At 46.5% G+C, this 17,216-nt stretch overlaps 1 protein-coding gene across 2 annotated transcripts; it reads left to right on the forward strand.

Annotated features, from left to right (window-relative positions):
- Nucleotides 1–4,650: 4,650 nt before the first annotated feature.
- On the forward strand, nucleotides 4,651–16,776 carry LOC139061239 (uncharacterized). 2 transcript variants are annotated; one of them, XM_070540938.1, is made up of 3 exons: nucleotides 4,651–4,855; nucleotides 15,124–15,360; nucleotides 16,006–16,776. In XM_070540938.1, the coding sequence occupies exons 2-3, from the start codon at nucleotides 15,195–15,197 to the stop codon at nucleotides 16,419–16,421; spliced, it is 582 nt and encodes a 193-aa protein (XP_070397039.1). In that variant the 5' UTR covers nucleotides 4,651–4,855; nucleotides 15,124–15,194; the 3' UTR covers nucleotides 16,422–16,776. The 2 variants fall into 2 exon arrangements, with proteins under 2 accessions (XP_070397039.1, XP_070397038.1); XM_070540937.1 differs by lacking the exon at nucleotides 4,651–4,855 and adding an exon at nucleotides 13,747–13,792.
- Nucleotides 16,777–17,216: the final 440 nt, after the last annotated feature.

Consider the following 17,216-nt stretch of genomic DNA (forward strand, 5'->3'; position numbering starts at 1 on the left):
CAACTGACCCAGTGATGTGCCTCACAAATTAATTTGAATGTCTTTGTCTTGAAGCACCTCGCATGCAGGTATTGCACCGTGGTGTATTTGTGAAGTATATCTTGAGTTGTAAATCTTTGATGATGTCAGCAGTATGTTGTTCTTATGCATACTGCCTTGCGACTCAGCTTTTTCTTTTTTTTTCGAACTCTTTAACTAACAACTTGGTGAGGCAGCTTATGAACATTTAGCAGCCACACACATATCTATCTGTTCAGGAAGGTCACTAATTGGGGATGTGATGAAGCTTTAATCTTCCGAGGAAGCATGTCAGCATGGCAATCTCTCTTAATTTAGCAGCAGTATTAAGTAGTTTCAAAAACAGTGATCATAGTTTTCATTTTACAGAGTGCAAAACGCCTTCTGCTCTTTACTTTGCTGACAAAAATGGCAAAAAAAAAAGAAAACGAGCTTCACTTGAATGAGAAGCAGTTAAAGTGTCACACTACTGATTTGTCTGGCAACTTGTGTTAGCTCATGCCAAGTACTTTACGTTTTTTCTCTGGTGAAGAGTTACAAATGTGTGTTCCTCTATGCACAACATAGGCTGTAGCTGTGCCTGATGAGTGAGTGTGCTTTGGTGGTTTGGGATGAATTCCACCATCAAAGTGACACTTGAGCCATGCAAAAGGTGAGCTGTGAAACTATTATCGCCATAAATAATTGCTTTTAGCTGACTATAATGCCATTAATTAGTGCCATGCAGCTTGCACTTTAGCACTAATTTTCATGTGTTAAGCACCTGCAGTCTTCGACTCTCTATGCAGGTAAAATGCCACCTGTGCATTGTCTTGCCACCTTTAGTGCCTTGAATGAAACTGTAAAAGTCTGTTAATTCAGGGAAAAATACTTTAGGAAAGGATACAGTGTTTTAAGTCATTGTCTATTACTGCCTTGAATTTTCATCATGAATCATAGCCAACTGGCTCTGAGAAATAGGTGTAAAACTTGCAAAGGTGCAAGTTTCATACAGTTGTGCACTAATGCAAATCTTATTATTCACTTTGACAATGCGTCTTCTTCAGCTTTAAATTGTGGAAGTTATTGTAGTAAACAAGATAAATTGCTGAATTCGAGCAAGAGAAACTGCTGGTTTGATTAAATCTGGCCATCTCTATTTTGATTCTCTTTCAGAAAAAGCAGACTGGCTTACGTTGATTTTGTGCTGTCGCTGAATAGGCCGTCCACTCTGCATTGTAAATCAAGCGTCCTTAGCTAATGACTTTAACATTTTCCTTACCTTTAGAACATAGTCGTCCAAAATTTACTATAAAGCTGCAGTTAAGACTGTGATAAGCCAGTATCAGCTCCAGCTCACCTTGATTATGGCTAGCAGCAAGCTGATTATAGCACCTGTGTGACCTAAGCGGCGGTCATGGGCTTATTTGTGACTGCTACAAATTGGCCTTTGATGTTGCTGTAGTTGCACAACTGTTGTATCTTTGTCGGCCCTCTTTTGCTGTGCGACAGGCTACTGATCATAGCCACAGGTGCAGATTTTTTTTTTTTCTTCAGCATGTGTAAGATGTGCCAGCGAGTGTTTCACTAGCCCTATGTATGTCGGAGAGTACAAAATATGCAGGTACAAAACATGCAGGACATTCAAGTGATGCCCTTGACTTCCTAAAGTGTTTGACTGAACATTGTGTTTGTATATAGACAAGCAGGGTTCCTCCAATGCTGCTGTAATGCGCGTTTCTCGGCCCACAAGTTCTGGGCATGTATATTCTTTCAAATTATGTACAGAGTTAAATGCATCACTATGAAAGTTCACTGGAAATGTTACGCTGATGGCAATAAGTGACAGCATTTTTCTTTGAAGTGTTTTTCGTCAGGTTATATATATATAGATACAAATAAATGATTAAAAAAAACGCATTTGTTATTCTTTTGGGGGGAACCAACAGAACTAGAGGTTTGCAGTGTGACAACCGCAAGGTCTTGTGGAAAGCTCTAAAACTGTTTGTTCAATTTCATAGAATGTAATTCAGATTTAAAAAAAAATATTGCGTAGACCCGCCTTTTCGGCACCCTTCAGAGCCACATCTGGTCTGAACTCGGAATTTCGCACATATCACTCTGCATGTGCTTCTTCTGTGTGTCTGCTTCAAGGGAAACTAAGGAGAACGAGAAGAATGAGTACGCTTCCAAAATATTATAAACTTCACTTTTACCCTGCCAGCAAGCTTCGAAATGATAAAGACCCCCCATGCACATTTAAAGTGGTGGTGGCACATGAATGGAAGGGCTTTAGGAAAAGCCTGCAGAAAAGATTAACAATCTAGAGACAAGTAGCACCGCCTTTATGATGTTTCCAGACCAGCTTGCCGGGAGGGTGGCCCCTGTGATTGGGCTACGTGAGGCCATGCTCTGACCTAAACATCATAGATTTTCACTGCAAGCTGCTCGTGGGCCTAGTTTATATTTTGTCAATATGAAGACAGTTCTGAATTGTAATAAGCAGTCAAAAAACTGAACTTGGCAATTTTCAATAATTTTTACTGACGTGCAGCGAACCAAACACCATGAAATCCGCCATGTGACACATGAAAGACACACCGATACCTTGGTTTCAGCGCAAAATTCAAAAATGCAAAATTCAAGCAATGTTTAGGTCTCATTTTTACTTTTAAAACCTAGCTCTTGCCGCCAAATCAATGAAAATGTGATTTTTGGATAATATTTTATCACTATAGGCCAATTTAGTATTTCTCTTTAGAGTTTTTATGAATGGGTCACCTTGGTTTCAGCAGCCGGCTGAAAGAGACGCCATTTAGCTTAATTTTCAAGTTCCTTTTTCGTCACCGCACACTAAGTTTTAAGAATTGCACGTTTCCATGTCCCTTTCTTTTCTGTAAACTAACAGCAAGATGCGATTGTGCCATTAAAATGTATTATATACGAAATGCGTGGATGTGGACTACTCCACACGACTAGCCTCCCATTCACGGCATCATTAGCCACCATATATTATGGCATCACTAGGCCAAGGGTAGGCCGACTTCCAAAAGCAATGATATAGTAAAAAAAAAATCCGAGGATTCCTACACGCTTCTTACGAGTTGTGAATGCAAGAGCATTAATGTCCAACTAAATGCCACTGAGCGATCCTGCGAGTTTTGTGCTGCGAGTAATGTTTGCGTTAATGCTCGTTCCACCTGCCGTGTATTGGGACAGTTGACGACGACGGTGGATATTCGCGACCGGCCTAGTCGCTCATTTTGTTGCGTTGTTCCACTCACGATCCTCACGGATTCCCAGCAGGCCTGCTGCAACTTCCTGCAGGGTAGAATTGGAAGACCTGCTGCACAAATCCTAGCCGAAATACTCAAGGAGGACCCTGAGGGCATCACCACCCAAACCATCATCTAGATACTGGGCCACACTGGCATCACGGGCAACCTGCAGGCCGACAGAGCAGCTCGAGGATTCATGCATAACCGAGCACTCATCACGCCGGCTGCAGAAGACCCGGGCCCTGTCGACCTCGAATATTCAGGCATCGCTAACTACCACAGAGGGAGGCTCTTGCGATATCCACCACCCCATCGAAATCTAGACAGAGGATGAGGATGTCACCTGGCATAGGCTCCAGACAGGTACTTACACGAACCTACACATACCTACACGCTACACTCCATAGCCTACAGGGACGAATGCCCGTGGTGCAGGGCCACACCAACCCTATACCACATTACGTGGGAGTGCAGTGCACAACATAGAGCACCCCAACAAGAACACCACGAGGGAGCAATGGGAGGCACTGCTGTCCAGCTCGGCCCTCGACGACCACCTCAAGCTCATACAGAGAGCTGAGAAGATGGCAAGAGCCAGTGGAGCCCTGGACTAGGGGTCCTGACTATTAGTGATTCTTCTGATTATTCTATTAATGAAGTTTATCTGTCTATCTATCCCGCTCCCTTGCTTCGGCTGCGGTGTGCTGGCGTAGACGGCCACATCTCGCTACTGCCGAGGTCGTGGCCGCCGACGATGTAGATGCTTCGGACTGCATAGTGGTAACCACGTAACTGTCTCAGCCAGCAAGCACGAGCCAGCGTCCCGAGTGCGCGAGCCTGCTCATGACATGGCGTCACAGCCAATGGGAAGTCAGGCGCCATTTTTTTTTCGCTACTACAGACGCTCATATGACGCTAATTCGAGCGTCATTTACACGAAGCGCCATATTTCCAGGTCATAGGTGCCTAGATCAGATTAAGAAAGGGTGGGGGGAGGGGAGCGTGAATTGACTGCAGACATGAGGTCAAACCGCATTTGAGGGCGTGGAACACAGTCTACCAGGAATAAGGGCTAATTGTTGCCTAGATGAAGATGGGCCTGCTAGTTCGAAAATGCAACTGTCATCCGGAGGCGTTGGCCTTGTTTACCTCTAGCAATCTAAACCGCGTCTACCGAAGAGCAAGCATTGCCAAAGCCTTATCTTCCCCGCTGGACACCTTCAAGTTCCATCAGTTCTGGATCATTGTCTGTCTTGCGTTATCTCGGCGGCTACGCGGACAATGCTCGCTTGTTCCCATGGTGACCGTGGGGGTGATTGCTGGAGATAAGCCGTCAAATCCGCCGGCCGTACCGTACAAAGCGCCAACGTTTAGATTTTAGATGCCAACCGTGCATGTATTGGAAACACTCCTACGAAGAATCAACACTGCGCTCGTGCAGCGTTCACACGCAACTAAACTGACCGCACTTTCACATCTGGTTGTTGCTTAACCTAATATTTGAACGTGATTCCCAAGCATTGGTGATGTCACTCGGATCAACCGCGCTGTTTGGGTCAGTCGCAGCTCGTCACTTATAGGTGAGTGTCGATTTACGCAGTGCTCACGATTGTTTCTTGGCCCGCTGCAAGAATACTCGGCGAACAGTGGTTCAGTAAATACGCGCGCGCTGCTGTACACTACACCCAGATATAGTGCGCTTCTGCGACAGCGTTCTTAAATCGTTGGGCTAAAAAAAAATTTTTAAAGCAAGGTTTCTTTACCTATAGTTCTTCGAATTTCTTGCTACTGCTACTTTTTCCCGCAGCAGCTACATTTGTTGTCTTTCGGAATAGCTCTTGCCGATAGCCTGGGTTATGCTGAAAGCATTTTTCGACGTCACCCCGTTGTCTTCTCACTACTGTCAGCTCTCCCAACTGGCTACAGCCTTGCATGATTGGCCGGTCCCGAACATAGTGCAAGTGACCATCGGATGTTGTAGTGCGAATCGAGGTGGCCCGCGGCGGTAGGTGATAAACGTATGCGCAGGCGTGATCGCCAGTACCCACACGTCATCGTTTTCATGCCGTTGCCTTTGCTCTGTCACCGTTATTTAATCGCCATTAGGCCATTGTTTGTGACCACTTATTCGTTCTCATATACCATCGCCATCCTTATTCCATCTTAATTCAGTCCCTGTCATTATGTTGTCAAAAACGTCATCACGCCGCCAGATTTGAGCCGCCGTCGTGATAGTGTCAACGTCACTCCGTCGTCAACTTTCTTTTCATGCCATTGTCATCGCTGCGTCGTCGTCACGGAGTCACTGTCATTGCTTCGTGGAATCATGGTCGTTGATTCCAGCGCCGTCATTCTGTCGTATAGTGATTCCACTGTCATTATATCCCATACTCGGTTTGCCTTTGCCGTCCCGCTGCCGTGGACTTTGACTATCGTCCTGCCATTTTCGTCGTAGCATTTTAATCATTTTAGCATCGACAAGCCATTAATTGTTATGGTGCTTTCGTCCCGTCATGCCACTGCGATCACTCCAGTGTCGTCTCCTGGTCGTGGTCATTCCAACGCTGCGTCGTCGTTATGCAGCCATGTTCAAACCTACGCGGTCATTCCAGTGTCGTCATACAGGGCATGTACAGTCGCGGACAGAATAAAATGGACCACGGGATCTCCGAAAACGTTCAATTCCCGAGCAGCCTGTAGCAGTAACCAGTAAAACTGCCCACGACAACGTTAGCATATTCTAGTCGAGGTCCAAAATGCAAATACGTATTTGCATTTTGGACCTCGACTAGAATATGCTAACGTTGTCGTGGGCAGCGCAATCTGGTACCAGATTGCGTTGGGAGGTCCCGGAGATATTCAGCTTTTTCTTAGATTTCGTGGTCCGTAATATTCTGTCCGCGACTGTACATGATCCAGCACAACACGTTCATGTTGGACGATGTGCAACAGCACTTTCAACAAACACCGACGAAAGCTTCGCTTAAACAGATTCCCACAGCACGTGGGATTCAAACTTTTTGCTGACCAACATCACGCTTCGCAATAGCGGAGGACGTCTTAATTTACGCGATAACTGAAAATATAAATTTTAGCAGTATTTATTTATCTTTTAATTAGTGATAGAGGGCATGTTGTAATCGCAAAATTGGAAGTCGGTAGTACACAAGAACTACCCTATTGCCAGGACCTCTCTGACCCGAATGAGTTTCGAGAAATAGGCACTCGAAATGTACCGGGAACTCCATTGTTGTTCCAGTTATCAATCTAGCTTTAAAGAAAAAAAACGATCGGACAGAACCCATATTAAGATGAATGTCGGCGTTAGTGCGCCTAGAATTGAAGCAATGCATCGGCCACAGCGAATTGCAACCGACGCAACGGGTCATGTTTTGAGGCGTGTAGCGCGCTCCCCACCGGACAGGCTGCGCCGCGTGGAGCGAAGACCCCGCGTGGAGCGAGTACGAATGTATATTCAAACAAGATTGTCTGAACATATGTGACGCGCGTTCGACTCCGCCCAGCACCGGAGATATTCGAAGGCGACCTGAACCACTTTTTTTATAGAAGTAGAGAAATACGTTTGAAGTTAAAATAAGCTATCTCCAAAATACTTTGCCGCAAAAAGTGCGTCAATGCGTTCACAGAAGCGAAATTACTTGCGATCAAACACACCATTTGAGGAGCTTCCGCTTCTACAATACCTTGCACAGCGACGGCTACGGCGGAGCGGGGTGAGCCCACAACGCTCAGCTGAAATACGATTTTGGATGTTCACGTAGACGCCGCTACTTCCTGTTTTGACGACTACGACGATGTAAGCCAAACGCGGTTGTTCCCAGCGAGCCGCAGTGCGCTAAGCCAGCGTATTCGTTGCGGCAACCCGCGGCGGCCACGGTATGTACGCTACGTAGCAGACCGCAGCTACATGCAACTGTAGTGCGCATGTGAGCAATTGCTTTCTGCACGACAGGGCTTGAGTGCTTGCTCGCGCTCATATGCTCGTCTGGCCGTGCTACGTGGTGCAGACAGGCCTTGTCCAGCACCAGCTAGACCGATGGACAGTAGCCACACAGAACTTGCGCATTTTGAAGCGCTATCAATCCGAAGTCATCCAAGGCGTCTAACCAGGAGCGGCCAGGAGTGAGCGCTGTAATGGTTGGGGTCGGGCATGAAATAGATAGTAGCTGGCCCATGCCGTCGTCCAACTTATCCACGCTGAGGACGTTGTTGAAGGGAGAGACTTGTTCTCATCGATAACGAGGAATGTGGGATTTATTTGCAGTATCTACATGAGAACGTTACAGTTCATCAGTCTAGCATGACTGAAAGAGAATGCACTCCCAGCGGCCGCGCCGCGGCTGCTTATAAACACTCTGTACTCCCTGGATCCCTAGGGGAGGGAAAACGGCCGTTCGACCAAACGGAGTATCCTAAGTCACCGTAGCCGACCCGCCTTTGAGGGGGAGGGTTCACGCACTCACTTCCGCGCAGGTTGCACTAACCACACCGAGGTGAGTGGGTTCACGCAGACATGGTGCTGCACCGAGCAGACGCCTCTTTATCCCAGAGTCGACTCCGCAGACAGTGGCCACCGCGTCTGTCCATTGACTGGCGACTTCTAAGCTGCGTGAGACGGCATCGCAAATTATCTTCCAGGAGCTCCCCTGCTCCAAACAGACCGTGATGGTGTCGGCGTACACACTAACAATACTTGCTCCGCCGACTGCGTCTAGCCATCTCGGCGCCATTCCGTTGGGGACGCGGCGCATTGTCCTCCTTACAAAACGAGTCACCGCCGCAGCCATGGTGAGGGGGCTGACGTATTGCCGTCCTTTCAAAGCGAGTCGTTGCAGCAGATGGGATGGCGCCTTTCGGACGGTCGCTTCCCCGAATATCGCCAGCCCCTGCTGATTGAACGTAACAGCGCGCGCTGCAAAGCGTGCGTGCCGGCTGAGGCTAGTTAAGCGGTGAGAACTAATCGAAATTGGCAAGACCTGACGGCTGCGTTACCGATAAACCGGGTGGACAAAGTTTAATCCCGCGCGCCCGGCCGTGGCTGAGCGTGCGTGAGCAGACGACAGTTGGGCTTCTTCCGGAAGTACGTAATTTTCACTTACGTAATCTTACTTCAGCCTGTTTATTGAACAGTTGTTTTTCCGCCTTCTTAGGGGCCACAGACATCCGTCCAGCCAATTTCTAAGGTTCTCTTTTTTTTTTTGTCCATGCCGCTGTCATCAAATCATATGCATCTGTACGTGGGATGTCAAATAAAGAAAAGAGGGAGAAAAAAGGAAACAAATGACAACCTCGCCGAATTCGGTGCACTGGACTCCGTAACAATTTTTTGTGTTCCCATGTATTCTAAACTTTAGCGTGGGCATAACACGTACATCTTGGGTTACGCAAATTGCAATCTTTAAAACGGGAGCCGAATAGCGCCAGAAGCGAATCGAAGCGAGTATCAAATATATTTTTTCGAATAGCCTTCGAATATCGAACAGTAGTTATCGCGGTTCCTATAAAACGATGTTCACATCCTAGTATCCACAACATTAGCAAGTTTGTGTCCTTACACTGCACGTTATGAAGTGTTCTTTACAAGCGACACGAATCAAGCATTAGGAACTAATTGGCAGTTGCTCGCAGGGAGTCCTCGCCAATGCGAACGATCGTTGCGCATAACCGATTACGTCTGTCTGTTGAAGAGGTGTAGCTTGCTCCCCTACGTAATTTATGTTTTATGCCTATGCCATGTCCCAAGGGACGAATTTGGCACAGTTAAAGCTCGATCTAACGAAACCAGATTTTGCGACGTTCCGGATCTAACGAAGAATTTTACATTCCACGGCAGGGACCCATAGGGTTCAATGTTATTATCATCAACCCGAATTAACGAAACAAACTTGGCCGAACTCGATTTAACGAATTTTCCCCTGAAATAAATGAGCAATAAAGCGGGGACTTCTAATTTTGATACAGACGTGTGTTCTTCGAGCGCGCGCTCTAAAGCTATCGCATTAAAACATCTAGGCGCCATGGTCAGATCCCTAGCTTTATTTTGACGAGGCTGTTGAATTGATCTCAGCACAGTCTCGGATGAAAGAAGAAGAAGCTCCTCCTTCATGGAAGGAGCTCGTGCTCACGAGCACGTGCAGCCAGGGGCTTACCTGAACGGTAAAGAATAAAAAGAATGCCTGATGCGTTGAAGCTCGCTTCTCGTCAGTAAACCGTACGCCATCTTAAACGAGGCTGCACGCCCCGCCCATGCACGGAACAGCCGACGCTACACCGCCTCGGTAGGGGCGGTGGTGGTTGCTTTAGTTATTTTATGGTTTATGCGACAGATGGCTGAATTAGCGGCAAATGGTAGCCTTTGCGTGTTGCCACTTTACAATTTTAGATTCCGAAGGACATAAAAAAATCCTTTCTCGATTCTGCGAACTTCCCGATTTAACGAAATAGTTCGAGCATGGTCATCACTTCGTTAAATCGAGTTTCAACTGTACTATTGCTAAAATATTTCTTTTTTTTATCCCAATTGACGCTCTGTACTATACGAAAACTATTTCAGAAACATTCGCATTTACGAATATTGACTATACCATTGGAACAGCGTGGATTGAATGTGACATTCTTCTACTCGTTAGTCCAACGTTTCAAATAACCGCACGCCCCCATCATCATCATCAGCCTGGTTACGCCCACTGCAGGGCAAAGGCCTCTCCCATACTTCTCCAACAACCCCGGCCATGTACTAATTGTGGCCATGCCGTCCCTGCAAACTTCTTAATCTCATCCGCCCACCTAACTTTCTGCCGCCCCCTGCTACGCTTCCCTTCCCTTGGGATCCAGTCCGTAACCCTTAGTGACCATCGGTTATCCTCCCTACTCATTGCATGCCCTGCCCATGCTCATTTCTTTTTCTTGATTTCAACTAAGATGTCATTAACTCGCGTTTGTTCCCTCACCCAATCTGCTCTTTTCTTATCCCTTAACATTACACCTATCATTCTTCTTTCCATAGCTCGTTGCGTCGTCCTCAATTTTAGTAGAACCCTTTTCGTAAGCCTCCAGGTTTCTGCCCCGTAGGTGAGTACTGGTAAGACGCAGCTATTATACACTTTCCTCTTGAGGGATAATGGCAACCTGCTGTTCATGATCTGAGAATGCCTGCCAAACGCACCCCAGCCCATTCTTATTCTTCTGATTATTTCTGTCTCATGATCCGGATCTGCCGTCATTACCTGCCCTAAGTAGATGTATTCCCTTACTACTTCCAGTGTCTCGCTGCCTATTGTAAATTGCTGTTCTCTTCCGAGACTGTTAAACATTACTTTAGTTTTCTGCAGATTAATTTTTAAACCCACTCTTCTGCTTTGCCTCTCCAGGTCAGTGAGCATGCATTGCAATTGGTCCCCTGAGTTACTAAGCAAGGCAATATCATCAGCGAATCGCAAGTTACTAAGGTATTCTCCATTAACTTTTATCCCCAATTCTTTCCAATCAAGGTCTCTGAATACCTCCTGTAAATACGCTGTGAATAGCATTGGAGAGATCGTATCTCCCTGTCTGACGCCTTTCTTTATTGGGATTTTGTTGCTTTCTTTATGGAGGACTACGGTGGCTGTGGAGCCGCTATAGATATCTTTCAGTATTTTTACATACGGCTCGTCTACACCCTGATTCCGTAATGCCTCCATGACTGCTGAGGTTTCGACAGAATCAAATGCTTTCTCGTAATCAATGAAAGCTATATATAAGGGTTGGTTATATTCCGCACATTTCTCTATCACATGATTGATAGTGTGAATATGATCTATTGTTGAGTAGCCTTTACGGAATCCTGCCTGGTCATTTGGTTGACAGAAGTCTAAGGTGTTCCTGATTCTGTTTGCGATTACCTTAGTAAATAGTTTGTAGGCAACGGACAGTAAGCTGAGCGGTCTATAATTTTTCAAGTCTTTCGCGTCCCCTTTCTTATGGATTAGGATTATGTTAGCGTTCTTCCAAGATTCCGGTAAGCTCGAGGTCATGAGGCATTGCGTATACAGGATGGCCAGTTTCTCTAGAACAATCTGCCCACCATCCTTCAACAAATCTGCTGTTACCTGATCCTCCCCAGCTGCCTTCCCCCTTTGCATATCTCCCAAGGCTTTCTTTACTTCTTCCGGCGTTACCTTTGGGATTTCGAATTCCTCTAGACTATTTTCTCTTCCATTGTCATCGTGGGTGCCACTGGTACTGTATAAATCTCTATAGAACTCCTCAGCCACTTGAACTATCTCATCCATTAGAGTTATGATATTGCCGGCTTTGTCTCTTAACGCATACATCTGATTCTTGCCAATTCCTAGTTTCTTCTTCACTGTTTTTAGGCTTCCTCCGCTCCTGAGAGCATGTTCAATTATATCCATATTATACTTCCTGATGTCATCTGTCTTATGCTTGTTAATTAACTTCGAAAGTTCTGCCAGTTCTATTCTAACTGTAGGGTTAGAGGCTTTCATACATTGGCGTTTCTTGATCAGATCTTTCGTCTCCTGTGATAGTTTACTGGTATCCTGCCTAACGGAGTTGCCACCGACTTCCATTGCACACTCCTTAATGATGCCCACAAGATTGTTGTTCATTGCTTCAACACTAAGGTCCTCTTCCTGAGTTAAAGCCGAGTACCTGTTCTGTAGCTTGATCTGGAATTCCTCTATTTTCCCTCTTAGCGCTAAGTCATTGATCGGCTTCTTATGTACCAGTTTCTTCCGTTCCCTTCTCAGGTCTAGGCTAATTCGAGTTCTTACCATCCTGTGGTCACTGCAGCGCACCTTGCCGAGCACGTCCACATCTTGTATGATGCCAGGGTTAGCGCAGAGTATAAAGTATATTTCATTTCTAGTCTCGCCATTCGGGCTCCTCCACGTCCACTTTCGGCTATCCCGCTTGCGGAAGAAGGTATTCATTATCCTCATATTATTCTGTTCCGCAAACTCTACTAATAACTCTCCCCTGCTATTCCTAGTGCCTATGCCATATTCCCCCACTGCTTTGTCTCCAGCCTAGATAGATAGATAGATGTACTAGATAGGGCCAAAACTACATCGTGACTGGCGAAGAGGAAGCGGCATGCAGGGCGTTCTTCGTCTCATCGGCAGCGCTCGGCCAGCAGCATGCATTTTCGCCGTCATCCGACGGGCGCCGACCTTGTTCACCGAACGCACGCTTGAGAGCAATACGATACCGCTGCGCAAGCGCTCCTTGACGTGGCCTTCTTTTCTTCATATTTCGCGGGCTTTCTTTGCAACCCGGAAACAAGGACTACGTGAGGCGTGTCGTAAAGGAACAACCCGATCAGTGGTTTCTGAAGGTGCTCTGCATATCTGCGTATCATACTTGGGGTCCTCAGCCAATAATGAAAAGGTTGGGTAATTAAACTTAAATAATTATGGAGTTATGGAGTAAACAAAAAGTCTAAGTTACTAGAGGCTACTGCGAATAGTATGCGTTCGGTTCAATTCACTTCCGACGCGCCTTTCATTGTTAACATCTTGGCTCAAGTTATGTGGGAAGTTAAGTGTGTGTGTGTGTGTGTGTGTGTGTGTGTGTGTGTGTGTGTGTGTGTGTGTGTGTGTGTGCGTGTGTGTGTGTATGTGTGTGTGTGTGTGTGCGTGTGCGTGTGTGTGTGTGTGTGTGTGTCATAAGAAGCCAAAAAACAAGCACATCAAGGACAGCATAGGGGAAATTACTTGTACTCATTATTTGAATTGAAGAAATGATAAATGGAAATGAAAGTGCATTAAAAAAGAACAGACCCAAATAGTTCCCGTACACCTGATGCCTGCGGCAGAAAGGATCTTCCACATCCACCACCATGCAGGCAGGGCTTGTGAATCGTGACGTTGGCTAACACTCCCAGGGTTACTTCTCGTTGATAAATATAAATAGCCCAGAAAGTGGATGGGAGAACAGCGCCACGGTAGCTCACCTGGTTAGAGCATCGCATGCGTATTACGAAGACATCGGCTCGTATCCCACCTGCGGCCAGTTGTTTTTTCATCCACCTTCATTTCCACTAATTCGTCATTAGATTTTTGTTTGTTGGCTTCTTATGATGACTAATAGCAATACTATATGACTTATGCTACATATATATATATATATATATATATATATATATATATATATATATATATATATATATATATATATATATATATATATATATATATATATATATTCCACGCCTTCCGTAGCGCCGTTATTTTTTTGTGCCACGCCTTCTGGGGAAGAACTGCTTCAGTTATATAACAAGTACAACTTGTCGATGCATAGCTACGTAAAATTTCGCATTACTCGTGCACACTTGTGCTTACTGTGTATGCGGTGTACTGTGTTTTCGTCGCGAGCGCATGAGTTCCGTTCTCGCACGCTGGTCGCAAAAACGTATTCCGCTTTTCAGGTGGTAAATGGGTTGAGATCTGCGGCTCTTTCCATGAGGACACAATACCGTATACCGGCGCAAGGTTAATTGAATTCATTTTCTGCATGCAATATAGCCTTATTTCTGCTAAACGAAGGAAATGCGTTTTGAAAGCATTAGCACAGCCTTACCGGCCAAACAATACCAGGTGCCACGATTACTACGCATGCGCAGAGTTTATCGGGCTGTTGGTTTTAGCCGCTACCATCCGAAAAGCTTACCCGTATGCCCGTCCCAAAATCGAAACACTTGGCGAAGCCATTTTCATTCCAGACAGCGTCAAAACAAACCACTGATCTTGATAACGACAAACATTGGTAATACTTTCTGCTCAGATGAGAGCAAGCGAATGCTGACCTTAGCTTTTATTACGTGCTGACGACGGAGATCAAATAGAAAGTTGATCGAAGCGGGCAGCCTATTGTCAGGATTGGGGGCTCAATCCCATCGCTCGTGATCCACTGTCCGGCATGAATTAGAAGGTAGCTGGCCCATGCCGTCGTCCGACTTATCCACGCTGAGGACGTTGATGAAGGGAAGGACTGCTTCGCATCGAGAAAGAAGAATATGGGTTTATTTACAGTAATTACATGCAATTCATCAGTCTAGCATGACTGCGAGAGAAAGTACGTCAGTCTAACACGACTGCCTGAGAGAGTATCTCAGTCCAACATGACTGCTTAAGAAAGTGTCTCGAGCATCCGCACAACAGCGGCTTATCAACACTCGATCCCCCCTTGATTCCAAGGGGACGGAAACGTTCGTCCAGTCATTGTAAACACGCCGCCTCTCTCCGGGAAGTTACACACACACACACACACACACGCACGCGCGCACAGGTTCACGGTCCGGTCCGGCACCGACGTCACACAGACTTCGTAGAACTCGGCGCTGAGCCTCGCAGCGCGCCCGGGTAGCCATTGTCCTGCGTCTTGGTCGGCGCGTGGGAAAGGGTCCCCGACGACGTTCCCGCGGCAACTCCCCCGCTCGCGGCCGACCCGGCTGGCGGTGTCGTGTTGCGGCACAAAGCCTGCTTCGTCGAGCTCATCCAGTCACAACGGCGACGGGGCTAGACCGTAACGGTGGCGTTCCTTGAAAGTTGCCGCCGCAGTCGTCGCAACTGGCTGTCAGCACTTGCACCTCAGCTGGGCCGTTCTTAACATTATGCAATACCATATTATGCAATCACGAAAACCGGCAAATATCGAGAGTCCAGTAAACTTCGCGTTTGCGCAGTCGCGGTGACTGTGGGACGTTAGCGCGATGCTAAAAGCTGAAATAAACTTTTATTCCATATCGATTATTGTTGCTTATGATGTTATTTTGTTATCAGCGTTGTAACGTGTTTTCGCGCTTGTCCGATCGGTGCTATAGGAGCAGCTGCATGCAGCCCGAAATTCGACGCGGATCAAGCAACACGCATCTTTGACACAACATCGGGAAGTATGCAAGAGGGGTCGGGCGAGCCACCGTCAGAACACTCCAGAACAAACACCGAGGCTTCCGTGCACCAACAAGAATCAGACTCGCTGGCCAGCTTCGACGTGACAGAGCCGCAGGCGGATTCAATGGACAGTTTGCCTCGTGTAACATGCTGTTACTTGGGACTAGGCGAGTATATGTTCTCATTCATACTGCGCCGTTGCTAAAGCTACGCACTAAACACAATGATTCTGTGACATTGTGTTTGAGTGTTAAGGGAATGTTAGCGCGAATTCATTTTTTTTTTTGTGTGTGTGTGGTAAATAAAGGTCCAAACAGTCTGGACCTTTGAAAACACAGTGGCATGCGTAAGAGCACTGCAAGTAAGTTACTTTATAGTACTTATTTTTTAGTACGTGGCGTCATGATACGCCGATACTCTTCCGTTCGTGCAATCGCTGCGGCAAGGCACACGGAGGCACAGCTAAAGGAAACGCACGCAGACATCTATCTTGTTTCCTTTTTATGAGCAACGCCATCGTACTTAGCTTTATATTGCTGCACGACGCCAGCAAATTTTGCTTTCCGTCACGACAATGTAGATGACGCCGTTGACGCTGGACTTATTATCAGATTAATGTTTCCTTAGCTTCACACTAGCTAAGTTGCATCATTTTGAGTTGGAGGCACCTGCGGTAGTTCCGAAAACTCGAGGAATACGTGTCGGCACTTTAACGCACTCTCTAGAGAATTTATGCTCAGTCGTGTAAAAATATTGCTTGGCACGTCTCAAGCGGTAAGCTTATATGTACCTCACGTTCTCTTCTCACGCAGACTCTGCGGTCACTTGCAAGTACGACGGCACGGAGGTGGTGCTCGTGAAACCGACCAAGCAACCTGGCACGCTGGACGGCTACGCCTTCAACCTGGCCTGCAAGTTCGAGACGAAGCGGGGCAAGATTTCCAGCGTGTGCTTCCTGTTCACCCTGTGCGCCGGAAACGAGGACGATCTTGTGCCCTGGCCGTTTGCCAAGCAGGTGTCGCTCAGAATCGTCGACACCGAGAACCGGGGCAAGTACGTCAGCGTGCCTGTCAAGATACGTCCGGAACAGGACGCGGACTGCTTCAGAAGGCCTATTGCGCATGCGCCGCAGAAGGGACTACTCTCCGAGAGGATCGGCTGGAAGCAAGTGAACAGAAAGAAGCTCGTTCGCGACGACTGCTTGGTTGTGGCAGTACAGTTTCAGTGACGCTCGCTCTGTTGTACTGACGTATTTTTTTTACGCCCTTGGAGGCTTAACGTTGTCCAGTAACGGTAATTGTCATCCAGTTTGCGCGTGCTTCGTGTAATGCAGCGCGTCTGGTACTTTGCTGTCTGAAGCTTACTGAAGCGTTATTGACAGGAAAGTAGGCGCGGTGTGATGCGTTGAATAAAGGAAGCGCGCAAAGAATTGGTGAATTGATTATATCGTTGTGGGACAAAACTAACCATTGCGGTTGTATGCATTTTTTTTTTTTAGAGTCCAGTACTTATACGGTGTGTACGCAATGAACCTATTCGTATAGCCGCTCTTGCAGTCAAATAAATTATTTTTTAACATGTTGCGCCTGTTTTCTTTTTTTCTAAGCGAAACAGCAATGACCAGCATAATAAAAAAATAGCACATCCTTTCACGTTCGGACGCGGGTGACTTGATGCGGTGTGTACGCTGTTTAGGCTATCTCATGACGGCTGGTATTCTCAGTTAGATGAATGACATATGCGACGTGTTGGGACATTTGTTTTAATTCTGAGCTGACATAGACGTTACAGGCGTTTTCGTTCTGCCCGCGTGCCAATAGGTACATCACCCATGCGTCATTCTCTTCAAACACCGTTTAGAATCCTCATGTTCTCCGAAGCAGGGAAGCGGGCGTCATATTGGTTTCTCATGTTCGAAATCAATTCTTCTAGCGTGTTCCCACTTTTACAAAGCAACGTAAAATGTTCCTTTCATTGCCTCGTGCAACACGATTTATCAGCGCTTGCTAATGGTGTACATAAT

The sequence above is a fragment of the Dermacentor albipictus genome, chromosome 6, assembly GCF_038994185.2.
Source record: "Dermacentor albipictus isolate Rhodes 1998 colony chromosome 6, USDA_Dalb.pri_finalv2, whole genome shotgun sequence".
Taxonomy (NCBI): Eukaryota; Metazoa; Arthropoda; class Arachnida; order Ixodida; family Ixodidae; genus Dermacentor; species Dermacentor albipictus.